General features: G+C 48.4%; 1 protein-coding gene across 4 annotated transcripts in view; it reads right to left on the bottom strand.

The window, feature by feature from the left end:
* The window catches only part of KIAA1671 (KIAA1671 ortholog), a 201,878-nt gene that overhangs the window by 112,368 nt on the left and 63,603 nt on the right, over positions 1-25,907 (bottom strand). For all 4 annotated transcript variants that reach the window (XM_055322899.1, XM_055322898.1, XM_055322901.1 and 1 more), the window contains exons 7-8: positions 20,131-22,899; positions 12,425-12,559 (exon numbers count right to left, since the gene is read on the bottom strand). In XM_055322899.1, coding sequence (XP_055178874.1) covers positions 12,425-12,559; positions 20,131-22,899 — 2,904 coding nt within the window. The remainder of the gene's footprint in view (positions 1-12,424; positions 12,560-20,130; positions 22,900-25,907) is intronic.

Here is a 25,907-nt window from a genome sequence, read left to right on the forward strand (position 1 = left end):
GAAGCAGGCTCCCTGTGTGGAACCTGATGTGGGACCCATCCCAGGACCCTGGGATCATGCCCTGAGCCAAAGGCAGACGCTCAACCACTGAGCCACCCAGGAGCCACTAAGACGTGGATGAACCTCTAATGCATACTGCTAAGTAAAAGAAGCCAGTCTGAAGAGGCCACACACTGTATAGTTCCCACTATAGCACATTCTGGAAAAGGCAAAGCTACAGAGACTGTAAATGGATCAGTGTAGTCAGTGGTTGGTTGGGGAGAGGGGATGAACAGGAAGAGCAGAGAATTTTCAAGGGGGTGAAACTCCTTTGCACGACACCATAACGATGAATATCTAGCCTATTATCCCCCATTTGCCCAAACCCACAGACCGGACACCAGGAGTGAGCCCTAATGTAAATCATGGACTGGGGGTGATGATGATGTGTCACTGGAGGTTCATCCACTATGCCAACTGTCCCACTCAGGTGCAGAAGGCTGAATGCAGAAGGCTATGCCTGTGCCACGGCAGGGGGTATACAGGATATATCTATGAGGACTCTTAAACTGCTCTAAAAGAATAAAATCTTTAAAACATGGGGCCGCTGGAGTATGTGGGTGGCTCAGAGTTGAATGTCTGCCTTTGGCTCAGGGTGTGATCCCGGGGTTCTGGGATCAAGTCCCACATTGGGCTCCCTGTGAGGAGCCTGCTTCTTTCTGCTGATGTCTCTCCCTCTCTTTGTCTCTCATGAATAAATAAATGAAATCTTTAAAAAAAAATGGGGCCCTGGGTGGCTCAGTTGCTTCAAGTGTCTGACTCTTGGTTTCGGCTCAGGTCATGATCTCAGGGTTGTGAGATCGAGCCCCGCGTAGGGCTCTGTGCTGCGTGGGGAGTCTGTTTAAGATTCTCTCTCCCTCTCCCCCTGCCTCTCCCCTGCGCAGCCCCTCCTGTGTGCACATACTCTCTAAATAAATAAATAAATAAATGTTTTTTAAAACATGGGTACTTCCTCCTTCCTTCCTTTCTTCCTTCCTTCATTCATCCCACACCTACATGTTGTGTGCCTACTATGCCCTAGGCACTGCACTCAGAGTTCCCTGCCTCTCAGAGCCTCCATTCTGATGGGAGAGGCAGACACTGGGCAATGAGAAGATACTGCATGTGACAAGGGATGCGTTGGGAGAGAATAGTGCGGGCCAGGGGTCCTTCTATACACATGGCACCAGGGAAGGCCAGGCTGAGAGGTATCATTTGAGTTGAGAGATGAACTGAGAAGAGGAAAGTGAAGAGGGAATATGGAGAACAAACAGCATGTGCCAAGGCCCTGGGGCAGAACCACACCTGTCATGTATGTTAAGGGAATATTCTGAAGGTCAGAGTGTCTTGAGTGGAATAAGTATAGGACATGTCCTGGGAGAGAAGTCAGGCCACACACACAGTCCTGTAAACTGTCATATGGATGCTGGATCGGATTCTGAGTGCAGATGGTATTTTATCCTCCAAGAAAAGGTGTGAATCTGACTTCTCTCTAGAGCACAGTTGGTGCTCAGCAAACATTTCTAGAATGAATTAGAAAGACTGCCGAGGTCCTCGACTACTAACTCCTGCTTGGCAACCGACAGCTTTTCATCGTCTGCCGTACGTGCTCATGGCAGCCTGTGTGGGGCACAGAGCTGACTTCTCTTACTCCTTTCAGATGAGGAAAGTGAGCCTCAGAGAGCTGGCTGTCGAAAGCCACGGACTGGCAGCAGAAAGAGATCAGATTAGGATCTGGGTCTAGCAGGGTGTATTCCTGTTTGGGGGAGTGTGTCCAAGTCCATGTATGCAAATGCAGCTGTGTGCACCCTGGAAGGCAGAAACAGGAGTGGATCCAGCAACGTCGCCAGAGCAGGGTGGCCTACTGGTGAGTCTCAGTGGGTTGTGACAGGTGAAACAAGCACTCGTGACTACTAGCAGGGGAAAAGGCTTGCGTTTGTTATTTATATTCTCAAACACAATGAGAGTCAAGTCCAGATTAGCCTGCTCCGGATTAGCATCGTTCTCACCCAGGGAAGGGATTAACATCATTCTTACTGGCAACGGTGTTTCGACATACTTTCTCAGGGAGGAGAAACAAAAGGACTACGAAGATCCTTGTCACCCCGCTGGGCCTCCGATTCTTCTCCCAGGGGAGAAATGCAAGGGGTTAACACAGAGAAAAGGTTTTGTTTTTTTTTTAATGATAGTCACAGAGAGAGAGAGAGAGAGAGAGAGGCAGAGACAGAAGCAGGCTCCATGCATCGGGAGCCCGACGTGGGATTCAATCCCGGGTCACCAGGATCACGCCCTGGGCCAAAGGCAGGCGCTAAACCGCTGCGCCACCCAGGGATCCCCAACACAGAGAAAAGGTTTAACTCCCTCCTGGACCAGGATCCCCACAGAGAGGCGGCCCCAGCGCCCGCAGTCCTGCGCAGTTCCACCAGGGGGCGCACCGGGTTGCCCGTCGGGCCCCAATAGGGAGGTTTCTGCAAGAAGAACAGGAGACCCACCGTTCATCAGCCTCCTGTGGACACCTGGCTGGGGGCCTGCCAACGTCTTGGTCCCCGGGAACACCAGTGGCACAACTGAAACAAAATCCAGCTCCACTTTCCATATAGGAAGCCTGCCCCCCCAAAGACCCACCCGTCTCCTCAGCTCCAAGGGATAAATCCACAGGCCAGGGATCAATCCAGATGTTGTAGTTAACTCACTGTATGCTTGGCTCAGTCACATCCCCTCTCTGTGCCTCAGGCTCAGCATCTCTAAAATGGGCATGTTCCTAGTACTTCAGGATATAGTGAGGTTGCTTTGGCAAAAAGCACCAGGAAATGACAATCAGCAAGCCACAGAAGGCCTCAAGCCTTATCTACAATATGGAAACAATGAATATCCATCTCTTGAGGTTTGTGAGGATTAAATGGGACAGTGGAATAATGCTATACAGTGAATAATCTTAGCACGATGACTCTCTAGCCGATAGTCGATATATACTATGCAGTCATAGTAATGACAGCCAAGTAATAACTTAAAAAGTGACACCTACTACTGTTCATAGTACCCTACACACATTAATTCATCTAACCTCACTGCATTTCTTTTTCTTTTTATGTTTTCTTTTCTTTTTTTTTTTTTTAAGAGAGGCAGAGTACATGAGCAGAGGGAGGGACAGAGAGAGAGAATCCCAGGCAAGCTCCATGCTGAGCACAGAGCCCAATGCAGGGCTCAATCTCACAACCCTGAGATCATGATCCGAGCCAAAATCAAGAGTCAGACACCCAACCAACTAAGCCACCCAGGTGCCCCTAACCTCACTGCATTTCTAATAAGTATGTTCCTTTATTACCCCTATTTTACAGATGGGGATACTGAGGCAGAGATGTTAACCTCTCAAGGTCACATAGCTGCTAAGTAACAGAGTTGGGATTCAAACCCAGGCCATCTGGCTTAAGATATGTGCTCTTTTTTATATGCATATCACATGTCAATTTTACAAATTATTTTCCAGGCAACAAAAGAAAAACATAAATTAGTCTTCATCAAAACTAAAAAATGCTCGTGCATCAAAGAACATTATCAAGAAAGTGAAAAAACAACCCGCAGATGGGAGAAAATATTTGTAAACCATACAGCCGATAAGGGATTAGTATCCAGAATATATAAGGAACTCCTACAGCCAACTCAACAGCAACCAAAAAGAACAACCCAATTCCAAAATAGCCAAAGGATCCAAACAAACATTTCTCCATAGAAGATACAAGTACATGCTCACTATCACTAGCCATTATGGAAATGTAAATCAAAATCACAGTGAGATACCACTCCATATCATTAGGATGGCTGTTATCAAAAACAAAAACCACAAGATGGAAAACAGCAAGTGTTAGTGAGGGTGGGGAGAAATTAGCACACTCGTGCATTACTGGTGAGGACGCACAATGAGTAGTGCAGTTCTGTGGAAAACAGTTTAGCACTTCCTCAGAGAGTTAAAGACAGAACTGCCTTACAATCCAGCAGCTGCCCTCCTGGGCAGATGCACCCAAAGGGACTCAAAGCTGGGACTCAAACAGATACTTGCACACCCATGTTCACAGCAGCATTACTCACAACAGCCGAGAGGTGGAAACAACCCAATGGTCCATCAACAGAGATGGCTAAACAAAATGTGAACTATAGATACAATGGAATATTATTCTACTTTGAAACGGAAGAAAATTCAGACAGCTGCTACAACAGGGATGAACCTTGAAGACATTCCACGAAGTGAAATAAGCCAGACACAAAAGGGCAAATAGTGTATGGCTCCCTTTATCTGGAGTATCCAGAATAGGCAAACTCACAGAGATATGAAGTACAACAGAGGGCGCCAGGGGGAGGAGGCAGGATGGGGGGTTAGGGTTCACTGGGGACAGAGTTTCTGTTGGAGGTGATGAGAAAGTTCTGGAAACGGATAGTGGTTATGGCTGCGCAACACCATGAATGTATCTAATGAAATGAATAACATATGTAAAAAATGGCTAAAATGATAAATTTTGTTAAATATATTTAACCATAAAAAAGTTTGGGTTTTTTTTTTTTTTAATGGTCTTGCTCCGATGGCTGCAACAGGTTCCTACCTGGTCTCCTAGCTTCCAGCACATCCTCTCCAACCCCTCCAAAATGTCCACTAGGGGCCGCTCGAAGCCTCATCTTTGGCCCTGCGTTAGTAACTGCTCTCTTTCTGCTCCACTTGGCCTCTGGCCGGCCTATCACCAAGCACCTTATTCTGACCCCGATGGGCCTTCTCATCCCTGGCCTGGCCGGCCTTCTCCTGCCTCATCTTCACCTCTCTCCAGGTAACCCTTCCTTGCAGCTCCTGGAAAGCCCCATGTTCTCCTATGCCTCTTTATGTATGCACATGCTATTCCCTAACCTGACTGCCTTCTTGGCTAATTCTTTCTTCCATTGAGTCCGGCTCTGACATTCTTCTGAATTCCTCCAGATGGTATGAAACTTCCCTCCTCTGTTCTTACCAAAGGAGCCTGAGCTTACCCAAAACCAACATCTTTACAGTGGTCATCATCAAGGCAGTATGACCTGACCCCTGCCAACTCCAGCACTCCTTACTGTCCACTCCAGCACCAATGCCATCATCATCATTAGTAGTAGTATTACTAAACACAACAAGCCCCAGGACCTTTGCACTTGCTCTTCCCTCTGCCTGATACTTTCCCTCTGATTCTTCCACATGGCTAAGTGTTCCCCCTTCAAGTCTCAGCTAAATTCCACCTCCTCTGAGAAGCCCTTCCTAATCCCTATTAATAATGAAATAGCCTCCAATCACCCTCTCCCCCAGCCACTTTTGAATCCCAACACCCTATTTATTTTCTTCATAGCACTTGGTACCATCTAAAAGGCTTTCTCTTTTGAGTCTGGTTCTTTGCTTAATGTCTATCTACTCACACTAAAGTATGAGCTCCAGGAGGACAGGAACCGCTTACATCTAGTTCACTGCTCTACTTGAAGAACTAACAATGGTGCATGACACATAGTAGGTGCTTAATAAATATCTGCTGAATGAATGAATGGGTGAATAAATGAATGACTAGTATTTATCATCCTGGGTTATTTAATTACTTGTTTATAGTCTATGAAAGGGAGCAATTTGATGACAGAAATTAACTTATTCATCTTTATATCCTTAGAGCTTTGTATATATAAACAACTGGATAGAGGATGGATGGATGGGTAGGTGTATAGATGAGTAGGTGTATAGATGAGTAGGTGGATGGATGGATGGATGGATGGATGGAAAGCAGACAGGTGGGTGAGTGGTAGCTGGGTAAATATATGAATGCAAAATACCTCCAATACAAAATCTCAGACATAATTGAGCACTTGCATTTGAGACCTAGGAATCTAAAACCTTCTGGTCTGGTTGGTTTTCTGGAACTCTAATCAGCTGAGACATAACTTACTCAGCCTTCTCCAGCCCTTTCATAACCTAGCAGTGACAGACAAGAAACAATTAACAAATGGAATTAGCCACAAGTCAGGATTCCTGAGCCTCCTAAGAGCACAGGGCATCAGGGAGTTTCTCACCACTCAGGCCCCACACTCACACTTCTAAAGCTGGCATATCATCCTGACTGGCCCAGGCAGGAAGGGTGACTCCAGCCTCTGAGCCAGTTACCACCCAACCTGTCTCTTCTGCCTCAGCCTTTCTTCCCTTCCCTGAGCCCTACTCCCCAGCAGAATGGAGACCTTGGAGGACAGAATTGTACCTTCCCATCCCAGAGGCCCAATGCCCAGCATACATCCCACATCATGGCATGGAGACACTGGGCAGATTTCTCTCTTATCTTGAATCCTGGTTTGGAGGCCAAGGCTTCCTGGACAAGGACCTGATAATTCCCCCCCCCCTTTTTTTTCAGACTAAACAACACTGTTTGTTGAAAGACCAATGGCCATATCCAACTTGGCCACCTTCCATGATGGAGGCCAGAAGTCTTGAGCATTGACTATTCCAGACTCTCTTGTTGCTAACAGTGGCCATGTGACCTAGTTCCTACCCATGGCATGTAAGTGAAAGTCTTCTGGAGGGCACTCTAGGGAAAGCTCTTACTTTCTTGTAGACTGTTAGCATGGCCCTTCTGGCTTCCCACTTCTTCCTGCCAGATAGTGGATTTAATTCTTGGAAAAGTGGCAGCCATCTTGGGACCATGAGGCACAAAGCATGAGGGAAAGCCCAAGAGACTCTCAGAGATGCTGAGCTAAGCCAACAGCTGCCCACCTCTGAACATTTTGCTGTGTGTGATCAATTAGCCCTTTTAATTAAGCCAGTGAGCCACATTCCTGAGACATTCAATTCAAATGACAGTAACACAGGCCCAACATCAAACATGGGAATGTCAAGCAACACATTATAGGGAGAAGAGTCCATATCCTGGACAAATAAAAAACCATAAAACCTTTATTCACAGCTTGTTCTTAAAGCACGATCTTTGATGAGTTATTTCTAGCAGTTTATATATGCTCTTTCATTTTGCTTTTTCCCCTTCCCGCTTGAATGTCTAGTCAACCGAATGAAATGCCAAGACAGTTATCTAACCAAGACCAACAGTGTATCCACTGGGGGCCACTGCACAAATCCCCTCTTATTTCAAGTTTACTGCATTCACAAGTCTTGGCATCAGGATCCCAAATGGTTTTTCCCTCTATTCTCCAATCATTATAAGCAAGTAAATCGGGTTCAAGTGCTTTCAAACCTTCAGTACTGCTCATGCAGATCCATGTACAAAGATGGCGGCATGATGGCAGAGCTGCCAGGAGGTGGTGCCACCCTTCAAAAACAAATATCACAGTTTCCTCAGCAAGAAGTTTAGGAAACACCTGAAATGTGCATTAAAACACACACACCGGGGGTGCCCAGCAATGACGCATCAACGTTCATAAGACTCCAGGGCTTTAGATTACATTCATTGCATAGAACAGTTTCACGCCCTTGAACCTTTGCCCAAGCTGTTCCCTCCACAGGGGCAAAACCAGCTCTTCCCAGACCACACCCATCTGACAAACACCTGTTCATCCTTCAAGACTTCAAACTTCAAACAACTGTCTCTCCCCTGTGAGAGGCTTTGAACCTTTAACAAATTAAATGAAAGATTGCTGGTAAAGCACATGACACAGTGCCTGGCACACAGTAAGTGCTCAAATGAATAGGAGCTCTTAGAACCCACTGCAATTCTTTATCTACCCCCTCATTTATCTATCTTATTTATAACTGTAGCCCAATGCCAGCACAGCACCAAGGACATGCATATAAATATTTGCCAAAAGAAAGACGGAGGACCTCCCCAACACTCCACCTCAGCCAAACTGGTCTATTCAGTGATTCCCCAAATGTGCCTCTTACCATCACCCCACCCCCATACCTTTTCATAAGCTCTTCCTCCTTCCCGAGTACCCTTCTTCTCCTCTGCCTCCACCTAACTAGACCCTCTGAGACCATCTTCAGGGACCTGTGGACTGTAACCCCAGGGGGGCTGGGAGGATCTCCAGGACCACCCCCCCGCTCCACTGGCACACAGTGGGCCCATAAGAGATTGACCTCAGCCCTAAATGAGCCAGCAAATGCTGGCCAAGGGTTTGGAGATTTGGGAGAACGTTCTCAAGGTTAGCAGAGGCCCGCCACCTGCCCAGTGACAGGGAACCCCCAACAGCTGGTGAATCTGTACCTGTGGTCATGGGAGGGGCCTCTGTGGCAACCTGTGACCTAAGGCCACAGTCCAGAACTGAGTCACTGTGCTTTATGATCCCTGAGTGCAGACCAAAGGCTCACTTTATGGGGAGAGGAGGGTGTGCCCATCCACAGATAGGTGAGGGGCAAGGCCCAGCACAGGGCTCAGAGTTGCCACAAGGACCCAAAGTCTACTAACATGGGGGAGAGGTGGTGGGGAGGGGAAAGCAGGCCAGGGAGTCAGAAAGGTGATCTGCAGTCCCAGCCCTGTCCCGATTGCTACTGAACTCTCCTTGGACCAAGACAACTCTCCTTGCCCAGCCCTAGAAAAACTTCTAAGATCGGAGGTGCGGGCAGCCCAGGTGGCTCAGTGGTTGAGCATTTGCCTTCAGCCCAGAGCCTGATCCTGGAGACCCGCGATCGAGTCCCACGTCGGGCTCCCTGCATGGAGCCTGCTTCTCCCTCTGCCTGTGTCTCTGCCTCTCTCTCTGTGTGTCTCTCATGAATAAATAAATAAAATCCTTTAAAAAAAAAAAAAAAGATCGGAGGCACTTCCCTGTTCTACGGAGCAGCTCTTTGAAGAGAACGCAGAAGAAAAAGAAATCAACAGCAAATAATCAATGCCAATTCAGTAACAGCAGGTAACATTTATCAGGCTGTGACCCTTCACCTGGCATTGTGCTAGGTGCTCTATAAACATCATCCTGTCCCAGTTTCAACCTGGGAGAGGTCCTTCATGGCTTCTGAGCCTCAGTTTTTCCATCTGTAAAATGGAGATAATACTAGTTTCCACACCATGCAGTAAGCATCGTAAGCTATTGGCATTATTATTACTATGATTCCTAGGATTTTACAGAGGAGAAAAGAGAGACCCCGAGTGGTCAACTCACTTGCTCACTGCCTCTATCCAGTGCCAGGGCCACACTGGCCTGACCCCTGCTCAGGGTCTGACCAGACTATGGGCCAGCCAGGTGTGGGCAGGACTATGCAAATCAGCAGGGCATCAGTCCTGGCAAGGCCCAAGCACCCCTCAGAGGGCGGCGGTGGCAGAAGGCGGGCGGCTAACCTTGGAGGCCAAACAAATAACACATTCTCACCCCCAGGCCCGAGGTTGTCTTGCTTCCCTGTGAGCTGACGGGCTGAGCTCCATAGAGCTGGAGAGGGGCCAGCAGGGCTGGCAGCCAGCCAAAGACACAGTCCCGTGGCAGAAAGGGCCCAGGACCAAGGCTGGAAGCAGATGAGGCCGTGTTTCCATTCCAGCTTCCCTGCTTGCAAACTGTGTGGCCTTGGGCAAGTGGCTTAACCTCTCTGAGCCTCAGCTTCCTCCTCTACAACATAGGATTCATACTCCCTAACACAAGGAGTGGAGCAGGGATGGACAAGTCCTGAGACACAGACTCAAAAAATGGAGCTGAGCCTTCACCTAAGCCAGCAGCACAAGAGTCATTATCAGATGATGTTTTATGGGAGAACCCCTCAAGCACGTCAGGAAGCACACTGTGCAGGCCTGACCAGCTTACTGAGAAGGAGGGGCGACCAGCAGGGCCAAGAGCTCAGGACCCCAGTCCTCACCTGGAGGGTCCCTGTGACTGAGTCAGGCCTTCTCTCTAGGCCTTGAAGAGGAGGAAGGGGGAGACAAGAAGATATGCACTCAGGGCAGCCCCACATCCACTGATGCTTCCCTCTTCTGAGTGCTGAGCAAGGTCATTTCCTGCTCACAGAAGTGCTCTTGAGGCCAGACAGGACCAGCCTCATTTTGCAGGAGAAAAAATAGAGGTTCACTGAGGTCCATCAGATCAGTTGCCCACAGTCACACAGTGGCAGAGCCGGAATCGGAAGCCACTGCTCAGCTTCCAGAGCCCAAGGCTGAGGTCCCCGGAATGAGGCATTTGGAGCCATCGGAATGTGAGCTGGACACCACCACCTCCTGGTGGCCACTCCCTGGAATTGCAGGTGTGAGTCTTCAAAGCAGGAAAATGAGGTCTGAGGGCCCCCTCACCCTTCCCACCTGTATCGGAGAAGAGGAACTCAAGCAGGCAGCAATGGGGCAGGGACCTTGGGCAGCCACAAGGAGAGAGCCAAGGTGAGCCACCTGGGGATCCAGGGACAAAGGCTCCTCAATGACAGACAGTGGGCCACCAAGGGGATGCCAGCAAGCAGAGACTATAAAAAGACAGGCCTTCAATGCTTTTCTCTCTACAACCTCTGTCTTCACATACACACACAAAAGGTCAAGTACAATCAGATAAACTGAGTCGGTGCCACCGGAGAGGCAATGAGAAAAGAGTAAGGAAGAAATTTGTGGAAGGGAATGTTTAACAAAAAAACAGGCAGGTTTCAAATGTGTGTACATCTGCAGCTGGGATCTGAGCACCCGAGGAGGCTTTCTGGGGCTGCTCAGCAAAAGGTTATGAGGTCTGTGTTCCTGCTCTGGCTCTGCAGCCCCCAGCCTTGCTGTCAACCCTGCAAGCCCTGGTATAGATGTTCCCCCATCAAGAACCCTGCCAGGGCATCTTCTTCACCCCATGTTGCAGAGAAGCAAACTGAGTTTCAGGGAAGTGAAGTGTCTGGCCCATGACCAAAAGGCCAGAAGGGATAAAACCTAGGATTTAAATACTAGAGGATCCCATGTCTCCAAAAGAGACCAGGCACAAATACCATTGACATGCATAGACCTTGTGATCCAGATGACCTCATGAGTAGAACTGGGGTTGCCTTATTAAAGAAACCCCTATTGTAGATGCTCCACATGGGGTCTGGGGCCCTAACGGGACTTCCTTTTTTTTTTTTAATTATTATTTATTTATTTATTTATGATAGTCACACATACAGAGAGAGAGAGAGAGAGAGAGAGAGAGGCAGAGACACAACACAGGCAGAGGCAGGCTCCATGCATCGGAAGCCCGACGTGGGACTCGATCCCAGGTCTCCAGGATCGCGCCCTGGGCCAAAGGCAGGCGCCAAACCGCTGCACCACCCAGGGATCCCCCCTAACGGGACTTCCTGAGCAAGTGTAGAACTCAGCCGATCTTCAAATATCATGGAACTTCAGTCGAAAGAAGAGAGAGAGAGAGAGAGAGAGAGAGAGAGAGAGAGAAAGAAAGAAAGAAAGAAAGAAAGAGAAAAGAAAGAGAAAGGGAAAGGAAGGGAAGGGAAGGGAAGGAAAGGAAAGGAAGAAAAGAGATGGAAAAGAAAATCCCAAGAAATGGGAGGTGTCAGCGTCTGGGGAGATGCCCCAGCATCCTGCTGCATCACTGACCCACTTCCTTTCATAAGTCAGGAAATGGACTCAGAGAGGGCAAGTGCTGCCCCAAAGAAGCACAGCTCAGTGAGAGCCAAAGAGAGATTCAAAAACAAGGATAGGGCAGCCCAGGTGGCTCAGCGGTTGAGCATCTGCCTTCAGCCCAGGGTCTGATCCTGGAGTCCTGGGATCGAGTCCCACATTGGGCTCCCTGCATGGAGCCTGCTTCTCCCTCTGCCTGTGTCTCTGCCTCTCTCTCTCTCTCTCTCTCATGAATAAATAAATAAAATCTTTAAAAAAAAAAGGATAATAATAATAGTAATGGTAACGATAACACTCATTGAAGCGTTTGCTGTGTACCCAGGACCATGCTGAACACTTGCTGCATTATCTTCTCTGAGCCCCACAGCAGCCCTGTGATGTACATGCTTTCATTATCCCCATTTCACAGATGAAGAGACTGAGGCCAAATGCCTGTCTGCACACAAAGCTAGGATCTGAGCCCTGGTGATCTGGCTCCAGGACAAGCTTAGTTAAATTAACTCATCGGCGCAAAAGAAACAGAAATCAAGATCCTGTTTTCTAGGCAAAGAAACCAAAGCACAAAGAAGTAAGTTGCTAAAAGAGACTGCGAAGAGCGGTATTGGGATTCGAACCCAGAACTTTCAGAGCCCACGGCATGTTCTCTTATTTGTTCTACACCAGGCAGCTAGGGTTACCACTCTGCATTGGGCTGGAAACCCGAGAGGAGAGAAGGCTTCCTGGCAGAACCACCAAACACCCTCTACATCGAAAACCGCTAGCCAGCCAATCCAGCAACACCAGCTCCCTGGACAGGCACCTGTCCACCTTCGGCCCCCTCGGGCTCCTGGGCCAGCCTTGACGGTCCATAGGACCACATTCCCAGTGATGTCTGATGCCCAGCACCCTTGCACAAGTTCCAGTTGGGCCATGCCAGCACCACTCACCACAAAGGGCCCGCTCCTCTTGTCCTTGCAGAAACTGTGGCTTCTCCGGGTGCCCGAGGCTACAGGGGACACCTGCCAGAGTGGCTTCTCCTTGTCCTGCAGGGCATCCTCCTTCTCCAGGTCCTGAGCCAGTACCTGAGGCACAGAACACAAGCAAAGAACTTTACTGGGGCTTTCCATTTACAGGAAGAACATGTCACAGCGAGAGAGTCCATTCCTAAAATGGACTAAAATGTACCTAAAAGCGCAAAAAGAAAACTAAAGCGCCAGAAACCCCACCCCATGACAGTCTACCTTAATGACAGGAGGTGGTAAGTGGGGTCTGGGTTCAGCCCAGCCTCAGACACTAAATAACTGTGTGGCCTTAGGTTAGTGCCTTAACCTCTCTGCATCTGGACCATGTGGGAAAAGACTCCTAATAACAGCAGTCAGCTTCTAGGCTTTGGGGAGAACCCAGTGAGGAGCAGTGTATGGAAAGTGTGTAACACCATGCTGTCACCAGAGAGCGATGCGCACAGGTCCTGGGCACCTGGCTTCAGGCTCATCTCCCCCATGCCCGGTAGGTAAGTAGGGAGTCCTCCATAAATGTCAGCCAGCCTCATTACTGCCACTAGTAACTTTTGGTGACTTCCCCCAAACACACATACACAGAAGCACAGATACAGGGAGAAAAGATGTATGAACGGGCAGTACTAGATAAACCTAGTCTGAATCAGGCAGGGTTTTCTTCCAGCCAGTTATATATAGGGGATAGATTCACAGGCCAGTAAATATGAGACATCAAGTCCTCCCTGGCTGTTCTTTCTTAGCCTCCATGCATCACAGAGGGACTTCTACTCATCCAGGGCCAGCCCCAGAGCCTTCTCCTTTCCTGTTCCATCACTCCCTCAGGGATCTCTCATAACATCACCTGGCGTTACATAAATCCCATCTGTGCACAGGCAACTCCCAATTTTGTCTGTGTCAGGACCCCTGACTCGCAGGGCCCCACTGCTCGCTCCACATCTCCCTGTACTGCTCACACTCATCACAGACCTCTCCATTCCTTCCCCCCAAAACTGTTCCTCCGCCCTGCCCATCACCCAGCTGTGCCAGCCAAGACCCTCAGGTTGGCCTCTGTCCTTTGGCTTCTCCCAACCTCATCAACAAAGCTGAGACTCTGCCTTCGAAACATGCTGCAAACTTCACAGCATAAACCAAAATCAACTCAAAATAGATCAAAGGCCTTAAGGCCAGAGCGAAGGCTAGAAAACTCTCAGAAGAAAATATAGGTGTAAATGTTCATGACCCTGGATTAGGAAGCAGTTTCTCTGATATGGCATCAAAAGCACAAGTCAAGTGACCAGAGAAAAATAAATTGGAGTTCATTAAAATGAAAAACGTCTTTGCTTCAAAGGATACCACTGAGAAAGCAAAAAAACACAACTCACAGAATGGGAGGAAATTTCTGCAAATTCTACGTCTGCTAAGGCACTTGTGTCCAGAATATACAAAGAGTAATTACAACTCAATAATAAAAAGAACAATAACCCAGTTAAGAATAGACAAAGGAGGGGATCCCTGGGTGGCGCAGCGGTTTGGTGCCTGCCTTTGGCCCAGGGCGCGATCCTGGAGACCCGGGATCGAATCCCACGTCGGGCTCCTGGTGCATGGAGCCTGCTTCTCCCTCTGCCTGTGTCTCTGCCTCTCTCTCTCTCTCTCTGTGTGTGACTATCATAAATAAAAATTAAAAAAAAAAAAACAAGAATAGACAAAGGATCTGAACAAAGAAGGAACACACATGGTCAAACAGGCACATGAAAAGATGTGCCATGGAAAACACAAGTCAAAACCACAATGAGAGACCTTCATACACAGTAGGATGGCTAGAATCAAAAAGACAGATGAGCATTGGCAAGGATGTACGGAAATCAGCCCTCATGCACTGCTGGTGGAATGGAATGTACAATGGTGCAATTGCCTTGGAAATCAGTGGCTCCCTTATACTCTGTGCCCCCCTCTTCTGAACCATGCCCACTGGCACCCTTCCAGCATCCATAGGACTGGCTCATTCCCACCACAGCCAACACTCAAGTGGTATTTTTCAGGTCCCCTCCCCAGGTGACCTTCCCCTGACCACCCTCTTAGAGTCAGCTCCCCATCACCTCTTCTTCTATCTCCCCGGAACTTAGTACTCTCGCTCACTTAAGGTTTGTCCCCCTAGACTGAAGCCATCTGCTGGAACATCCTGTGATTATGGAGATGTTCTCTATCTGGGCTATACAATACAGTTGCCATGAGCCACCCTTGACTTTTGAGCACTTGAATGTGGCTACCAGGACCGAGGTATTGAACTTTTTTTTTAAAGATATTATTTAATTATTCATGACAGACACACAGAGAGAGGCAGAGACATAGGCAGAGGGAGAAGCAGGCTTCCTGTGGGGAACCTGACACAGGACTCAATCCCAGGACCCTGGGATTATACCCTGAGCCAAAGGCAGATGCTCAACCACTAAGTCACCCAGAACTTTTAATCTTATTTAACTTTAACTAATTTACATTGAAAGAACCACATGTGGTTGCCTTATTGCATGGCACAGCCTGATACAGTGGGCTGGTCCCTCCCAGCAGCCCCAGGGCCTAGAACAGGGCCTGGCACTGGGTTAGCCCATTTATTAAATATAGTAAATAAACAGAGGTCTGGAGGTTCCCTCAAACCTCTTTCACATCAGGCCCTGGGCCAGGGGCTTGACCACACATTACTTCACCATAAATCTCCAACAAGCCATGAAGTAGACAGGACTCACATTCCAGATGAAGAAATTGAGGCTCACAGAGGTCTGGCAAGATGCTCAAGATCACACAGCTAATAAGTCACAAAGCTAGGGCCCGATCCTAGGTCTGCCCAATAGGCAGTCCAGCGTAGCTCCCGAGGAGAAATTGAATCGTAAGTGTACAAATGGTTCACCTTCCTAGTAAAGAACTCCAACAACTCCATGAGAAAAGGACCAAGGACCGTGTTCCAAAAGAACAGTGGGCAAAACATAAGCAAGCAGGGGGGGGGGGAGGAAAAACAAAAAGCCTCACTTGTCACTCAGGTGACAAGATGAGGGGCACTCGTCTGGAGCATCACATCCAGAAGTCTGGTAATGCACCTGGCTGCTCAGGCCGAGGGGAGACGGGTCCCTGTCACTGTCGGCAAGGATTTAACCACACTGTCGGCAAGGATTTAACCAGGTGCGGCCCCCGGCGCAGAGCACTCTGGTGTGACCTCTGCAAAATTACAACCACACTCCCTTTATTTTTTTTTTATTTTATTTTATTTATTTATGATAGTCACAGAGAGAGAGAGAGAGAGGCAGAGACATAGGCAGAGGGAGAAGCAGGCTCCATGCACCAGGAGCCCGACGTGGGATTCGATCCCGGGTCTCCAGGATCGCGCCCTGGGCCAAAGGCAGGCGCCAAACCGCTGCGCCACCCAGGGATCCCCCACACTCCCTTTAGACTCTCGCCATTCTAAGTACACAGGCAAACCCTGCCCGAGTGCAAAATGACATCTGAATGTGGTCTGTCATTAGCACAAGATCAGGAATATTCACCCCTCTCTAACCATACAGCAGTCAAAACGGACGAGGAATCTGAAAGCTCTCAGATTCACAACATATAGGGAAAAAAGGCAAGTGCCAAATCTAACAAAGGTGGGCCCCACCCCAGGGATTCCAACCAACTGGTCAGGGTGAGACCCTGCAAGGCTCTCTTTTTGGGTTGCCTGGATTACTCCCACATGCAACCAAAGTTTCAACCCCCTGCAGAGGATGCTCTCTTTGATGGAAAAGAGAGGCAAGAATAAGAATGTGTGTTCCTATTTGCTTGTATTTTCAGAAAGAAACTCTATGCATTTGGGCCAGAAAAGAAGCTAAGTGGTCACAGGATGGGAGGAATGCCGATGATGGCAAGGGAGGTACAGGGAGGTACAGGCTGCCTCCCATGCCTTTAAGTATTATTGGAGCCTCTTGAGAATGTTCTCTCTTTTGAAATTAAAATAAATCATTTGATTAAATAGAATACTGCAGTCGGGACTGGGACAAAGTTTTGAAAAATGTTTCTTAAGTGAAAAAGAAAAAGAAAGAGGAGGAGGGAGGGAGGGCAGGGGGATCACTTTAAGTATGATCGCACCCCATGTGGGGTGCATGAGCAGCACTGGCTGTGCATCAAGAAAGCCTCACCCATAGGAGCAAACATGCACCAAGATGCTTGCTAAAGCTGTTTCCAATACAAAAACCCTAACCAACCCAAATGTCCATCAACAAGTGGCTGGATATGGGGGATCCCTGGGTGGCTCAGTGATTTAGTACCTGCCTTTGGCCCAGGGCGTGATCCTGGAGTCCCGGGATCAAGTCCCACATCAGGCTTCCTGTATGGAGCCTGCTTCTCTCTCTGCCTGTGTCTCTTGCCTCTCTCTCTGTGTCTCTCATGAATAAATAAATAAAATCTTAAAAAAAAAAAGGTTTAAAAAGGTTTAAACCGGATAAAAAAGGTTTGGGCTCAGTCACTTAATAAAATACTTTGCAACCACTAAAAATGACAAGGTGATTATCTACACACTGGTTTTTTTATTGTTAATTTTTTTAAAGAATTTATTTATTTATTCATGAGAGACACACAGAGAGAGGCAGAGACACAGGCAAAGAGAAGCAGGCTCCCCACGGGGAGCCTGATGGAAGATTCAATCCCAGGACCCCAAGATCATGACCTGAGCCAAAGGCAGATATTCAACTGCTGAGCCAACGAGGGGTCCCTTATTGTTAATTTTTTTTTAAGCAAGTTGTAAGATTTTTTTGTAGAATATTACCATGTTTCCATTAGACAGCATGTTATTTGCCTATGTCTTTATCTGGTTGGGTTTCTTTGCGGAGCTATACACATTAGGGACTGGATGATTCTCACTTCTGGTAGCAAACATCCCTGCCTCCACCCACTAGATGTGGGGAGAAAACTCTTCCCTGGTGGTGACAACAGAAAAATGTCTCACACTTCACCAAAGGTACCCTAGAGGGCAAAACTACCTGTGGTTGAGAACCCCTGGGAGGCTGTACACCCAGACTCATCATTTAGGGGAGCCTCGCATTCTAAACGCTATGCTTCCATAATACGTTCACTTTCACACAAGTGTTCACTATTCTTGCAGTAAGGAAAATATAATTACAAATAAAGACGCATAATGGGGCACCTGGATGGCTCAGGGGTTGAGTGTCTGCCTTAGGCTCCAGTCATGATCCTGGGGTCCTGGGATGGAGTCCCACATCGGGCTCCCTGCAGGGATCCTGCTTCTCCCTCTGCCTATGTTTCTGCCTTTCTCTGTGTCTCTCATGGACAAATAAATAAAATCTTTAAAAAAACAACAACAACAAAGATGTACGTGATGGACAAGCTACTCTGTGGTATAGGAAAGCCCCAAAGATATCAAAAACTAACAGTGGCTGCATCTGTGGGATAGGAATGGAGAGGGGTTTGGGGGTACACTTTTTTAATCTACTCTTGTGAGCCCTGAATTTTTAACAACCAACATTTTGTACTTCTGTATGGCTTTTATTTATTTTTTCAAGATCTAGAACCAAAGCTGGTTGGACAGGAGAGAAGGGAAACAGGGAGCCAGTCCAAGGCTTCCCAATCCCTCGGTAAGAAAACAGATCCCCTGACAACGAGCACTCCTGGGGCCAGCACACCCCGGGCCAGCATCCAAGGCCAGGCTGGGGCCCCCTTCCATGCCGCCCTGACTCTTCCGCTGCCAGCAGGCCCCTGAGCAAGGCGCTGGTGGATAGATTCAGTGTCACATTTCCTTGTCCTCTCCCGTCTCCCGCTGTTCCCACAAGAACAGCCTCGTGAGCCCCTCCTGGGGCAGCGCGTGGGCAAACCCACAGGCTGGCCCTGAGCTGCCACGCACTGGGTGCTCAGTCCACGCTGCATCTCCATTCGGCCTACCCACAGAGCCGCCCGGGCAGAAATTTCTGTCAATTCTGGTGAGGCACCTGAGGCCCAGGGAGGCAAAGTGACTGCCTCGCACACAGCTGGTGAGCGGCAGAGTGGAGACTGGATGCGGTACCCGAAAAGCCTTCTCTGACCCTTTGTGTTGTGATCTTTATTGACATCATCCCACGGTTTTGCTTCTACAATGTCCCTGTCCAGGCCAGACTATCTACTTTCTTTTTCCAGATGAGATAGATGAGGCTCAGGCCCTCAGGGCAAGGGTTTGCCCTTCACCACTCAGTCTAAGGACAGAGGTGGGTTACTCTCATATGCAACCAAAGTTGCAGCCCCTGCAGCCCCTCCTCTCTTTGATGGAAAAGAGAGGCAAAAATAAGAATGTGTGTTCCTATTTGCTTGTATTTCCAGAAAGAAACTCTGTGAATTTGGACCAGGAAAGAAGCTAAGTACCAGTGGGAAGGATGCTGAGGATATGCAAGAGAGGCATAGGGGGATTTATATTCAGATTTCTTCCCCATCTTCAAGGTCCCATTTACCACCGAGTAGTTACTAGAAAGCCTGTGTATCTAGCCAGACCTGGGTTCAAACACTAGGTTGCCATGTGGTGCTGTGTGACCTGAGACAAGTTATTTAACTTCTCTGGGCTTGGGATTTTTTCCATCTGTACAAAAAGATCACATCTGCAGCAGACATTGTGGGTGCCCTGCCCCATGCTCAAGTACATGCCAGTGGCAATGGTGTCCTGCTGTGTGAGGAGTCCTCTCCACCACCAAGCGTGGCACCAGCCAGGATGGAAGAGTCTGAATGTTGACAGCCTCAGAAGTAGCCTCAGGCGAGGGCAGAAGGGAACTGGAAAATAAATACTCCAGGTACCTTGCCCATTGGACAGGACAAGTCAGGGGTGATCTATGCTACCTCCAGAGGACTCCAGTGAGAATGAACCCCAAATGCCCAGAGGGGCACCTTCATCACCAGCCTCCCGTTCCCTGCATCACTTCTCCACTGGGGACCCTGCCAGGGAGCACTTCCTAAAACAACTACTTGCAGGGCACCTGGGTGGTTCAGTCAATGAAGCGTCCAACTCGATTTTTGGCTCAGGTCATGATCTCAGGATCGTGAGATGGAGCCCCGCGTTGGGCTCTGTGCTCAGTGGGGAGTCTGCTTCTCCCTCTGCTTCTCCCCCTATTCGTGCCCTCTCACACGTGCTGTTTCTTGCTCTCAAACAAAAAAATAAATAAATAGATCTTAAAAAATAAAACAACCACTTGCAAGGGTCTGCTTCTATGGCAACCCAAACTACCAACAATCCCACAAAAGAGGGATCGTCATGAGACTCACAGAAGATGGCTCGTTCACTTATTCAACAAGTATTCCTTGCAGGTTGACAAAATGTCACGCATTATGCTGAATATTAGGGACACGATAATGAACTTGATACAATACACAGGAACAGGCAGCGGGTGCTCCATACATGTATGACTATCATCACTCTAGGCCAGAGCTTTCAAACTGGTGGCCCATGGACATCAAAAAGCAGCAGCAGCTGCCCTTCCCCCCCACCACAGGAAATGGGCTATTTGCCCCAATCCACACACCCGCCCCCCCACTCCCTAGAGTCCCACACTCGTCTGACTCCATTTATTTACATACCCACCCGGCCCCCAGGGTATGGGAGGTTGAGAGCCCTGGCCTATATCTTAATCAACGTTTTACAAAACTGACGCAGCCTTCCTACTCACCTTTAAACTGTCTCGAGTCCCCGACTCCCGCCGGCAGGGCCCCATTCTGGTCTCCTTGGCCTCAGAACTGTCTCCGGAGAGGCTGGACCTCCCTTTGGGCTGCTCTTGCCTCCTCTCTCTGGCTTCCTGCATGACACACAGGCCCTCTCGGATTTTGGCAGAGGGGCCTTTCTCCGAATAGGCCCTCTTGACATCCAGCAGTGGCCTGCCGCAGTCATATGGGTGATCACCCCACTGGACGGCACTGCCCTCCTCTCCCCTCCCAGCGGATTTCCTTGGGGTCCCTTTCTTCTGGTCAGTGGGAGAGGATCTGGCCAAAACGCAGGCCCCACCACCCAGATCTTCCCAGGGAGTGGGCTTTGACTCCGCTGGGTAGTTCTGATAGTTTGCACTCTGATGTTTACTAACAAAGTCCTTTCTGTCATCCTCGGGGATTCCCGAAACTTTTCTCCTGGGACCAGAAGAGGCCCCTGGATATTTTTCAGAAGGAGCCGAGAGGGGCAGAGCCCACAGAGGAGGGCTGAATTTGGTGTTCGCGGCTGCCCCTGGGGTCTCTGCCGGCTGCTTGCCTGAGCCAAGAGAAGAACTGTGGTTTGCTTCAGCAAAACTGGCTTGTGTCCGGACACCCTCGGCTTCAGACCTCTCCTTCCAGCTCCTCCTTCTCGGCTCTAGCCTGCCTTGCTGGCCTGGCCTCTCCTGAGTTGAGCCGCTGGGCACTGCAGGTGTACCCTCCACCCGCTCCTGAACCTCCTGCTTCTTGTACTCTGCCATCAGGGCGTCGATGTCCAGCACGCTGGATCTGTAGGCATCTTTGACTTTACCTGGGACCTTCACGCTGATCACTTCGGTGTCCCTTCTGATGAGGAGATCGCTGGCTTCTGGGTGACTTCTGGAAGCCGGGGGTGTTTTGGGGGCATTGCTGGGGGATGTCCTGCTCCCACTCTGAAAACTGGAGCCATCTTCTGGTCCCCAATGGATCCATAAAGCATCAGCACCCATGATTCTTTCACTAGAAGCATCCAGAACCCTGTCCCCAAGAGGCGATGGGCGGTCTGTTGGCTTCAGAGGTTTTGAATAGCTTGTGCCATCCCGCTCTTTGCCCTTAGACCAGTTGTTACTCCCCTTGGCCTCCAGTGGCTCTTCGTGGTTAAGAGAAACCAAGGCAGATATTCGAGAATGAGGAGAAGGAGGTGGGACTATTTTTCTAGAATGTTCTGTCAAGTTTTCAGGCCCTGACTTAACAACACTCTTTGCTTTTTGAGTATCAGGAATCTGATACGTCACCGCAAAAAATGTTGCCCTGGGTTCCAAAGAGGACCCTTGCTTCACTGCTGGCCGAGTCTGGTCCTGTGAAGCACCAGGGCTCACCTCCTGCGTCTCCACCCTACTGTGGGATGGCTCAGGTTTTCTTAAGGCACTGGTGGTGGGGCTCAAAGGTTCAGTTTGTCTGTGCTCCACCTTCCAAGAGTTTTCTGGGCCCAGGAAGCTGCATTCATCAAACTTCACGTCATGGGGCAACGTCCTCCGCCGCCACCTCTCGAATCTCTGGTCCACAGGGCCCGCCTTCCACATCTTGGCCTCAGGCTCCAGCGCCTGGGCCGGTGGTGGTTTGCCCTCACTAGCAGCGACAACTAGGGGCCCCTTCTGCACCTGCACGTCTGCACGCGGCTGTGCTCGGAAGTCAGAGGGCTCACCCAGGTGGGGAGCCCTTCCTCCTGCTAAGCTGTAGCCTCCTGACCAGGTTCTGGCCATACCAGGCCCCACATGTGGGGCCTCCCGGACAGCAGCCTGGACGGCCCTCCCTGAGGTGACTTCGGGACCGCAGGGCCTGGCTAAGTGCTCGCTGTTGCCCTCAGAGTTCAAATCTGAGCCTTTCTCTTCACTGGCCACCACGGTGGCTTTGTGCCAGTTCATGGTCACCCCACCTGCCCATTTGGGTGACAGGCTATTGCTCCCAAACGTGTCCTTTGGCTCTCGGGAGTCAGGCTTTGGCCCACTCGCTTCATGAAACCCTCGGGCTTCCCAAATCAAACTGACCCTTTGGACGGACCCAACCTGACCTTCCAGCCTGCACTCTGGGTCAGCAGGGGTGACCTCATGGGACTGCTGCCTCCCCTTCGGTGAGAGGTGAGACCTGCTGCTTCGTAGGGTCATGGCTTTTTCCTCTAACGCTGTGGAGACGGCCTCACTGTGCACCCGGTTGCCCACGGTGTGCATGATGTCATACTTGGGCTCGACCTTCTGGGATAGAGGAGAATTTTTACTGTGTTTTTCATCCGAAGAGTACTCTTCTGAGAGGGGCACGTGATACTGTTTGGGTTCACCATTTGAAAGGGCGGTCCATCCCCATTTCTCTGTACTGGGATTCTCAACCCATCTGGAGTTCTGTTTCGTGAGGTTTGTCTTTTCTGGCAGGTCCCTCCCCAGCCAAGAGCCTCTCTCAGGCCTGGGTTTGAGCTCTGAGACACGGGCATCCGCCACATCTCTGGGGGGTGTGGCCGAGGGACGAAGTCCCGACTGGTTAGCCACTGTGTGTCTCTCCACATGATGCTCAAACACAGTAGCCCACACAGTCTGGAAGCTTCCATCATCTTCTGGAGTGCTGTCAGAAGGGTTCAGATTCCCCACCAAGCTTTCCCCTCGATAGTTGACAGGGACTTGGTTAGAACCGTCTTTCCACTCTGTCTGCCTAGACTTCTCCCGGAGCGTCCCAGGCTTCCAGGGGCTTCTTGGAACGGATGTTCCATCCACACCATGCCCTTCCTTTTGCTGGAAAAAAAAAAAGAAAGAAAGAAAAGAAACAATCCAATTTACGTTAAGGGATTTGAAAGAGAAAGGAGGAGGTGAGCTGATCAAAACAGCTGATTTTAAAATCAAACCATAAGATACCATAAAATTCTAAAGACTGAACACACCCAGTGTGGGTGAGGATGTGAGAAAATGAACACTCTTGGGTACTGTTGGCAAGGACATAAATGGGTACAACTTTTGGACAGTTCAGCATTCATGTCATGATCTTAAAATACCCATTTTCCTTTTAATCTGGCCAATTTCCTCCCAAGATTCTTTTTTTGCTTCACATGCCCAAGTCTGGATAAACAAGAGTGCTCGGGGAGCACTGCAAAGAGAGAAAGCAAACCGACACAGAAATAACCTAAATGCCCATTTGTGGGGCACAGGCTAAATGAGCCCTGACATAATTCAGACAATGGAATGCCACAGGGCACCTGCATCCACAGAAGGGGAGAGGGTCCTCATGTCACCTCTAACAACACATAAAATACTGTGGTGTGGGCGAGAGAAGAGCAGACTGTGGAACAGTGTATTTATAAAACAATACCGTTTCTCAACAACTGTGTGTGTATGTGTATATACATGTAGATACACAGTGGAGAAAAGATACAAATCAAACTGTCAGGAAGGGAGTGAGGGGAGGAGGAAGGAATGAGGAGAACATCGCTTTCCCTCTTACACACTCAGTTCTGTTCGGTTTTATAATATACATGTATTACTTAGTCATTTCTTAATCTATAAAGATGTCTACTTAATCTAGAAAGAAGTCTCCTTCAACAAGTTAAGGAAACCACCATCTAACCCACCAATCCCATTCCTGGGTAGATACCCAAAAGAAGTGAAAAGAGGGGTTCACACAAAAAATTGTGCACCTATGTCTTTTTTTGTGTGTGTGCACCTATGTCTACAGCAGTACACTTCACAATCTTCAAAAGCTAGAAATCACCCAAATGCCTACCTGCAGAAGAACGGATAAACAAATCATGGCCTATCTATACAATGGGATCGTATTCACCCGTAAAAAGGAACAAAATACCGATTCATGCTCCAACATAGATGAACCTTGAAAGCAATATTCTGCTAATTGAAAGAAGCTAGACATAAAAGGATACATGTTTTGTAATTCCACTTATATGGAACTCAGAACAGGCAGATCTATGGGGATAGAAAGTAGATTCGTGGTTGCCAGAGGCCACAGGTGGAAGAGGGGAAGTGAATGACTAGCTAAGGTTTCCATTTGGAGTGATAAAAAATTCTGGTGGCAGCTGGATAGCTCAGTCAGAAGAGCATGTGGCTCTTAACCTCAAGGTCATGAGTTTAAGCCCCACACTGGGTGTAGAGATTACTTACATTTTAAAAAATAAATAAAAATAAATAAATTCTGGAACGAGATGGTGGTGGTGGTTGTATAATGCTGAGAATACACTTAATGTCACTGAATTATTCACTTTAGAATTGTTAGGATGCAGTGCTTGGGTGGCTCAATCTGTTGAGTGTCCAAATCTTGATTTCAGCTCAGATCATGACCTCAGGGTCCTGGGATGGAGCCCCATCTGTGTCTCTTGGGCTCCCCACTCAGCAGGGAATCTGCTTGTCTGCCTCTCCCTCTCTGCCCCTCCTCACCCCCACTCATGATCTCTATCTCTCACAAAAAAATGAATCAATCTTAAATAAATAAAAATAAAATAAAATAATTAGGATACACACAGAGCTACAGTTTGCCAATCTCTACTGCAGATGATGGAATGCCATTAAAGAATTCAAAAGCTATTTTCATTTAAAGTGTTGACTCACATTTTATTACATAAAATTTGCATACATAATGTATGAATCCATTCTCTTCTCTTTTTTTTTAAGATTTTATTTATTTATTCATGAGAGACACACAGAGAGAGGCAGAAACATAGGCAAGGGGAGAATTAGGCTCCCTGCAAGGAGTCTGATGCAGGACTCGATCCCAGGACCCTGGGATCATGCCCTGAGCCAAAGGCAGACACTCAACCACTGAGCCACTCAGGTGCCCCTGAATCCATTCTTTCTAAACAAGACAAAGCTCAAGTCCTTTTGAGACTTCAAATATTTTACTACCAGTGCCCTTCCTGGATAACAGCTGTTATCAATGGGGAGGAGGGTATCTTTGAAGAATGTTCTGGAACTTTCTCCTAGTATTGTGTGTGTATATTTTCATATATGTTTGTATGTGTATATATATACATTTTTAAATTTTATTTATTTATTTATTTGAGAGAGAGACAGAGAGCAAGTGTGAGCTGGGGGAGGGACTGGGGGAGAAGCATACTCCCTGCTGAGCGGGGAGTCTGATGTGGGAGTCCATCCCAGGACCCTGAGATCATGACCTGAGCTGAAGGCAGATGCTTAACCAAGAGGGCCACTCAGGCACCCCGAGAAAGATTGTTTTTAAATTTAAAAATATATTCACTGTTCTCAAAAAAAATTAAAATTGTATATTTCATGTTATGTGTCTTTTACTACAATAAAAAGAATTACCAAAAGAAAAATCTATTTACAGAGATCAAATCTCTGTAATCTCAAATAATAAATAAAGCAAGGAAGGGTTCCTTTATCAACTTTCATTTCTTAAAAGTTTTCCAAACATATACAAAAGTACAGAGAAAAATAATAAATTCACCTCAACCCATCCCCTAGATTCAATGACAACCAGCACTTTGTCCCACTTGCTTCACATGGTCCTTTCGGTTCTTGTTACCACTACACCATTTTAATGCGAATATAAGAGGCTTTACTTCAATGGGACCTTCTCTCCACCATTTTCAAAGAAGTGTTTCAGAACATCCAAGGACAAAAAGCAGGGAAAACCCCACCTCAGGAGTGGTGGGCACTGCCCCTCGGATCCAGCTCACAGTGTACAAGTGGGCTCGCCAGCAAGCTCTGGTGTTTAAAAGTCTGCATACGTGTCTTAAAAAGTGAAACCTCCACCTACCATACCATCCAGCCATTCCTAG

This window comes from Nyctereutes procyonoides, unplaced genomic scaffold, assembly GCF_905146905.1.
Source record: "Nyctereutes procyonoides isolate TBG_1078 unplaced genomic scaffold, NYPRO_anot_genome, whole genome shotgun sequence".
Taxonomy (NCBI): Eukaryota; Metazoa; Chordata; class Mammalia; order Carnivora; family Canidae; genus Nyctereutes; species Nyctereutes procyonoides.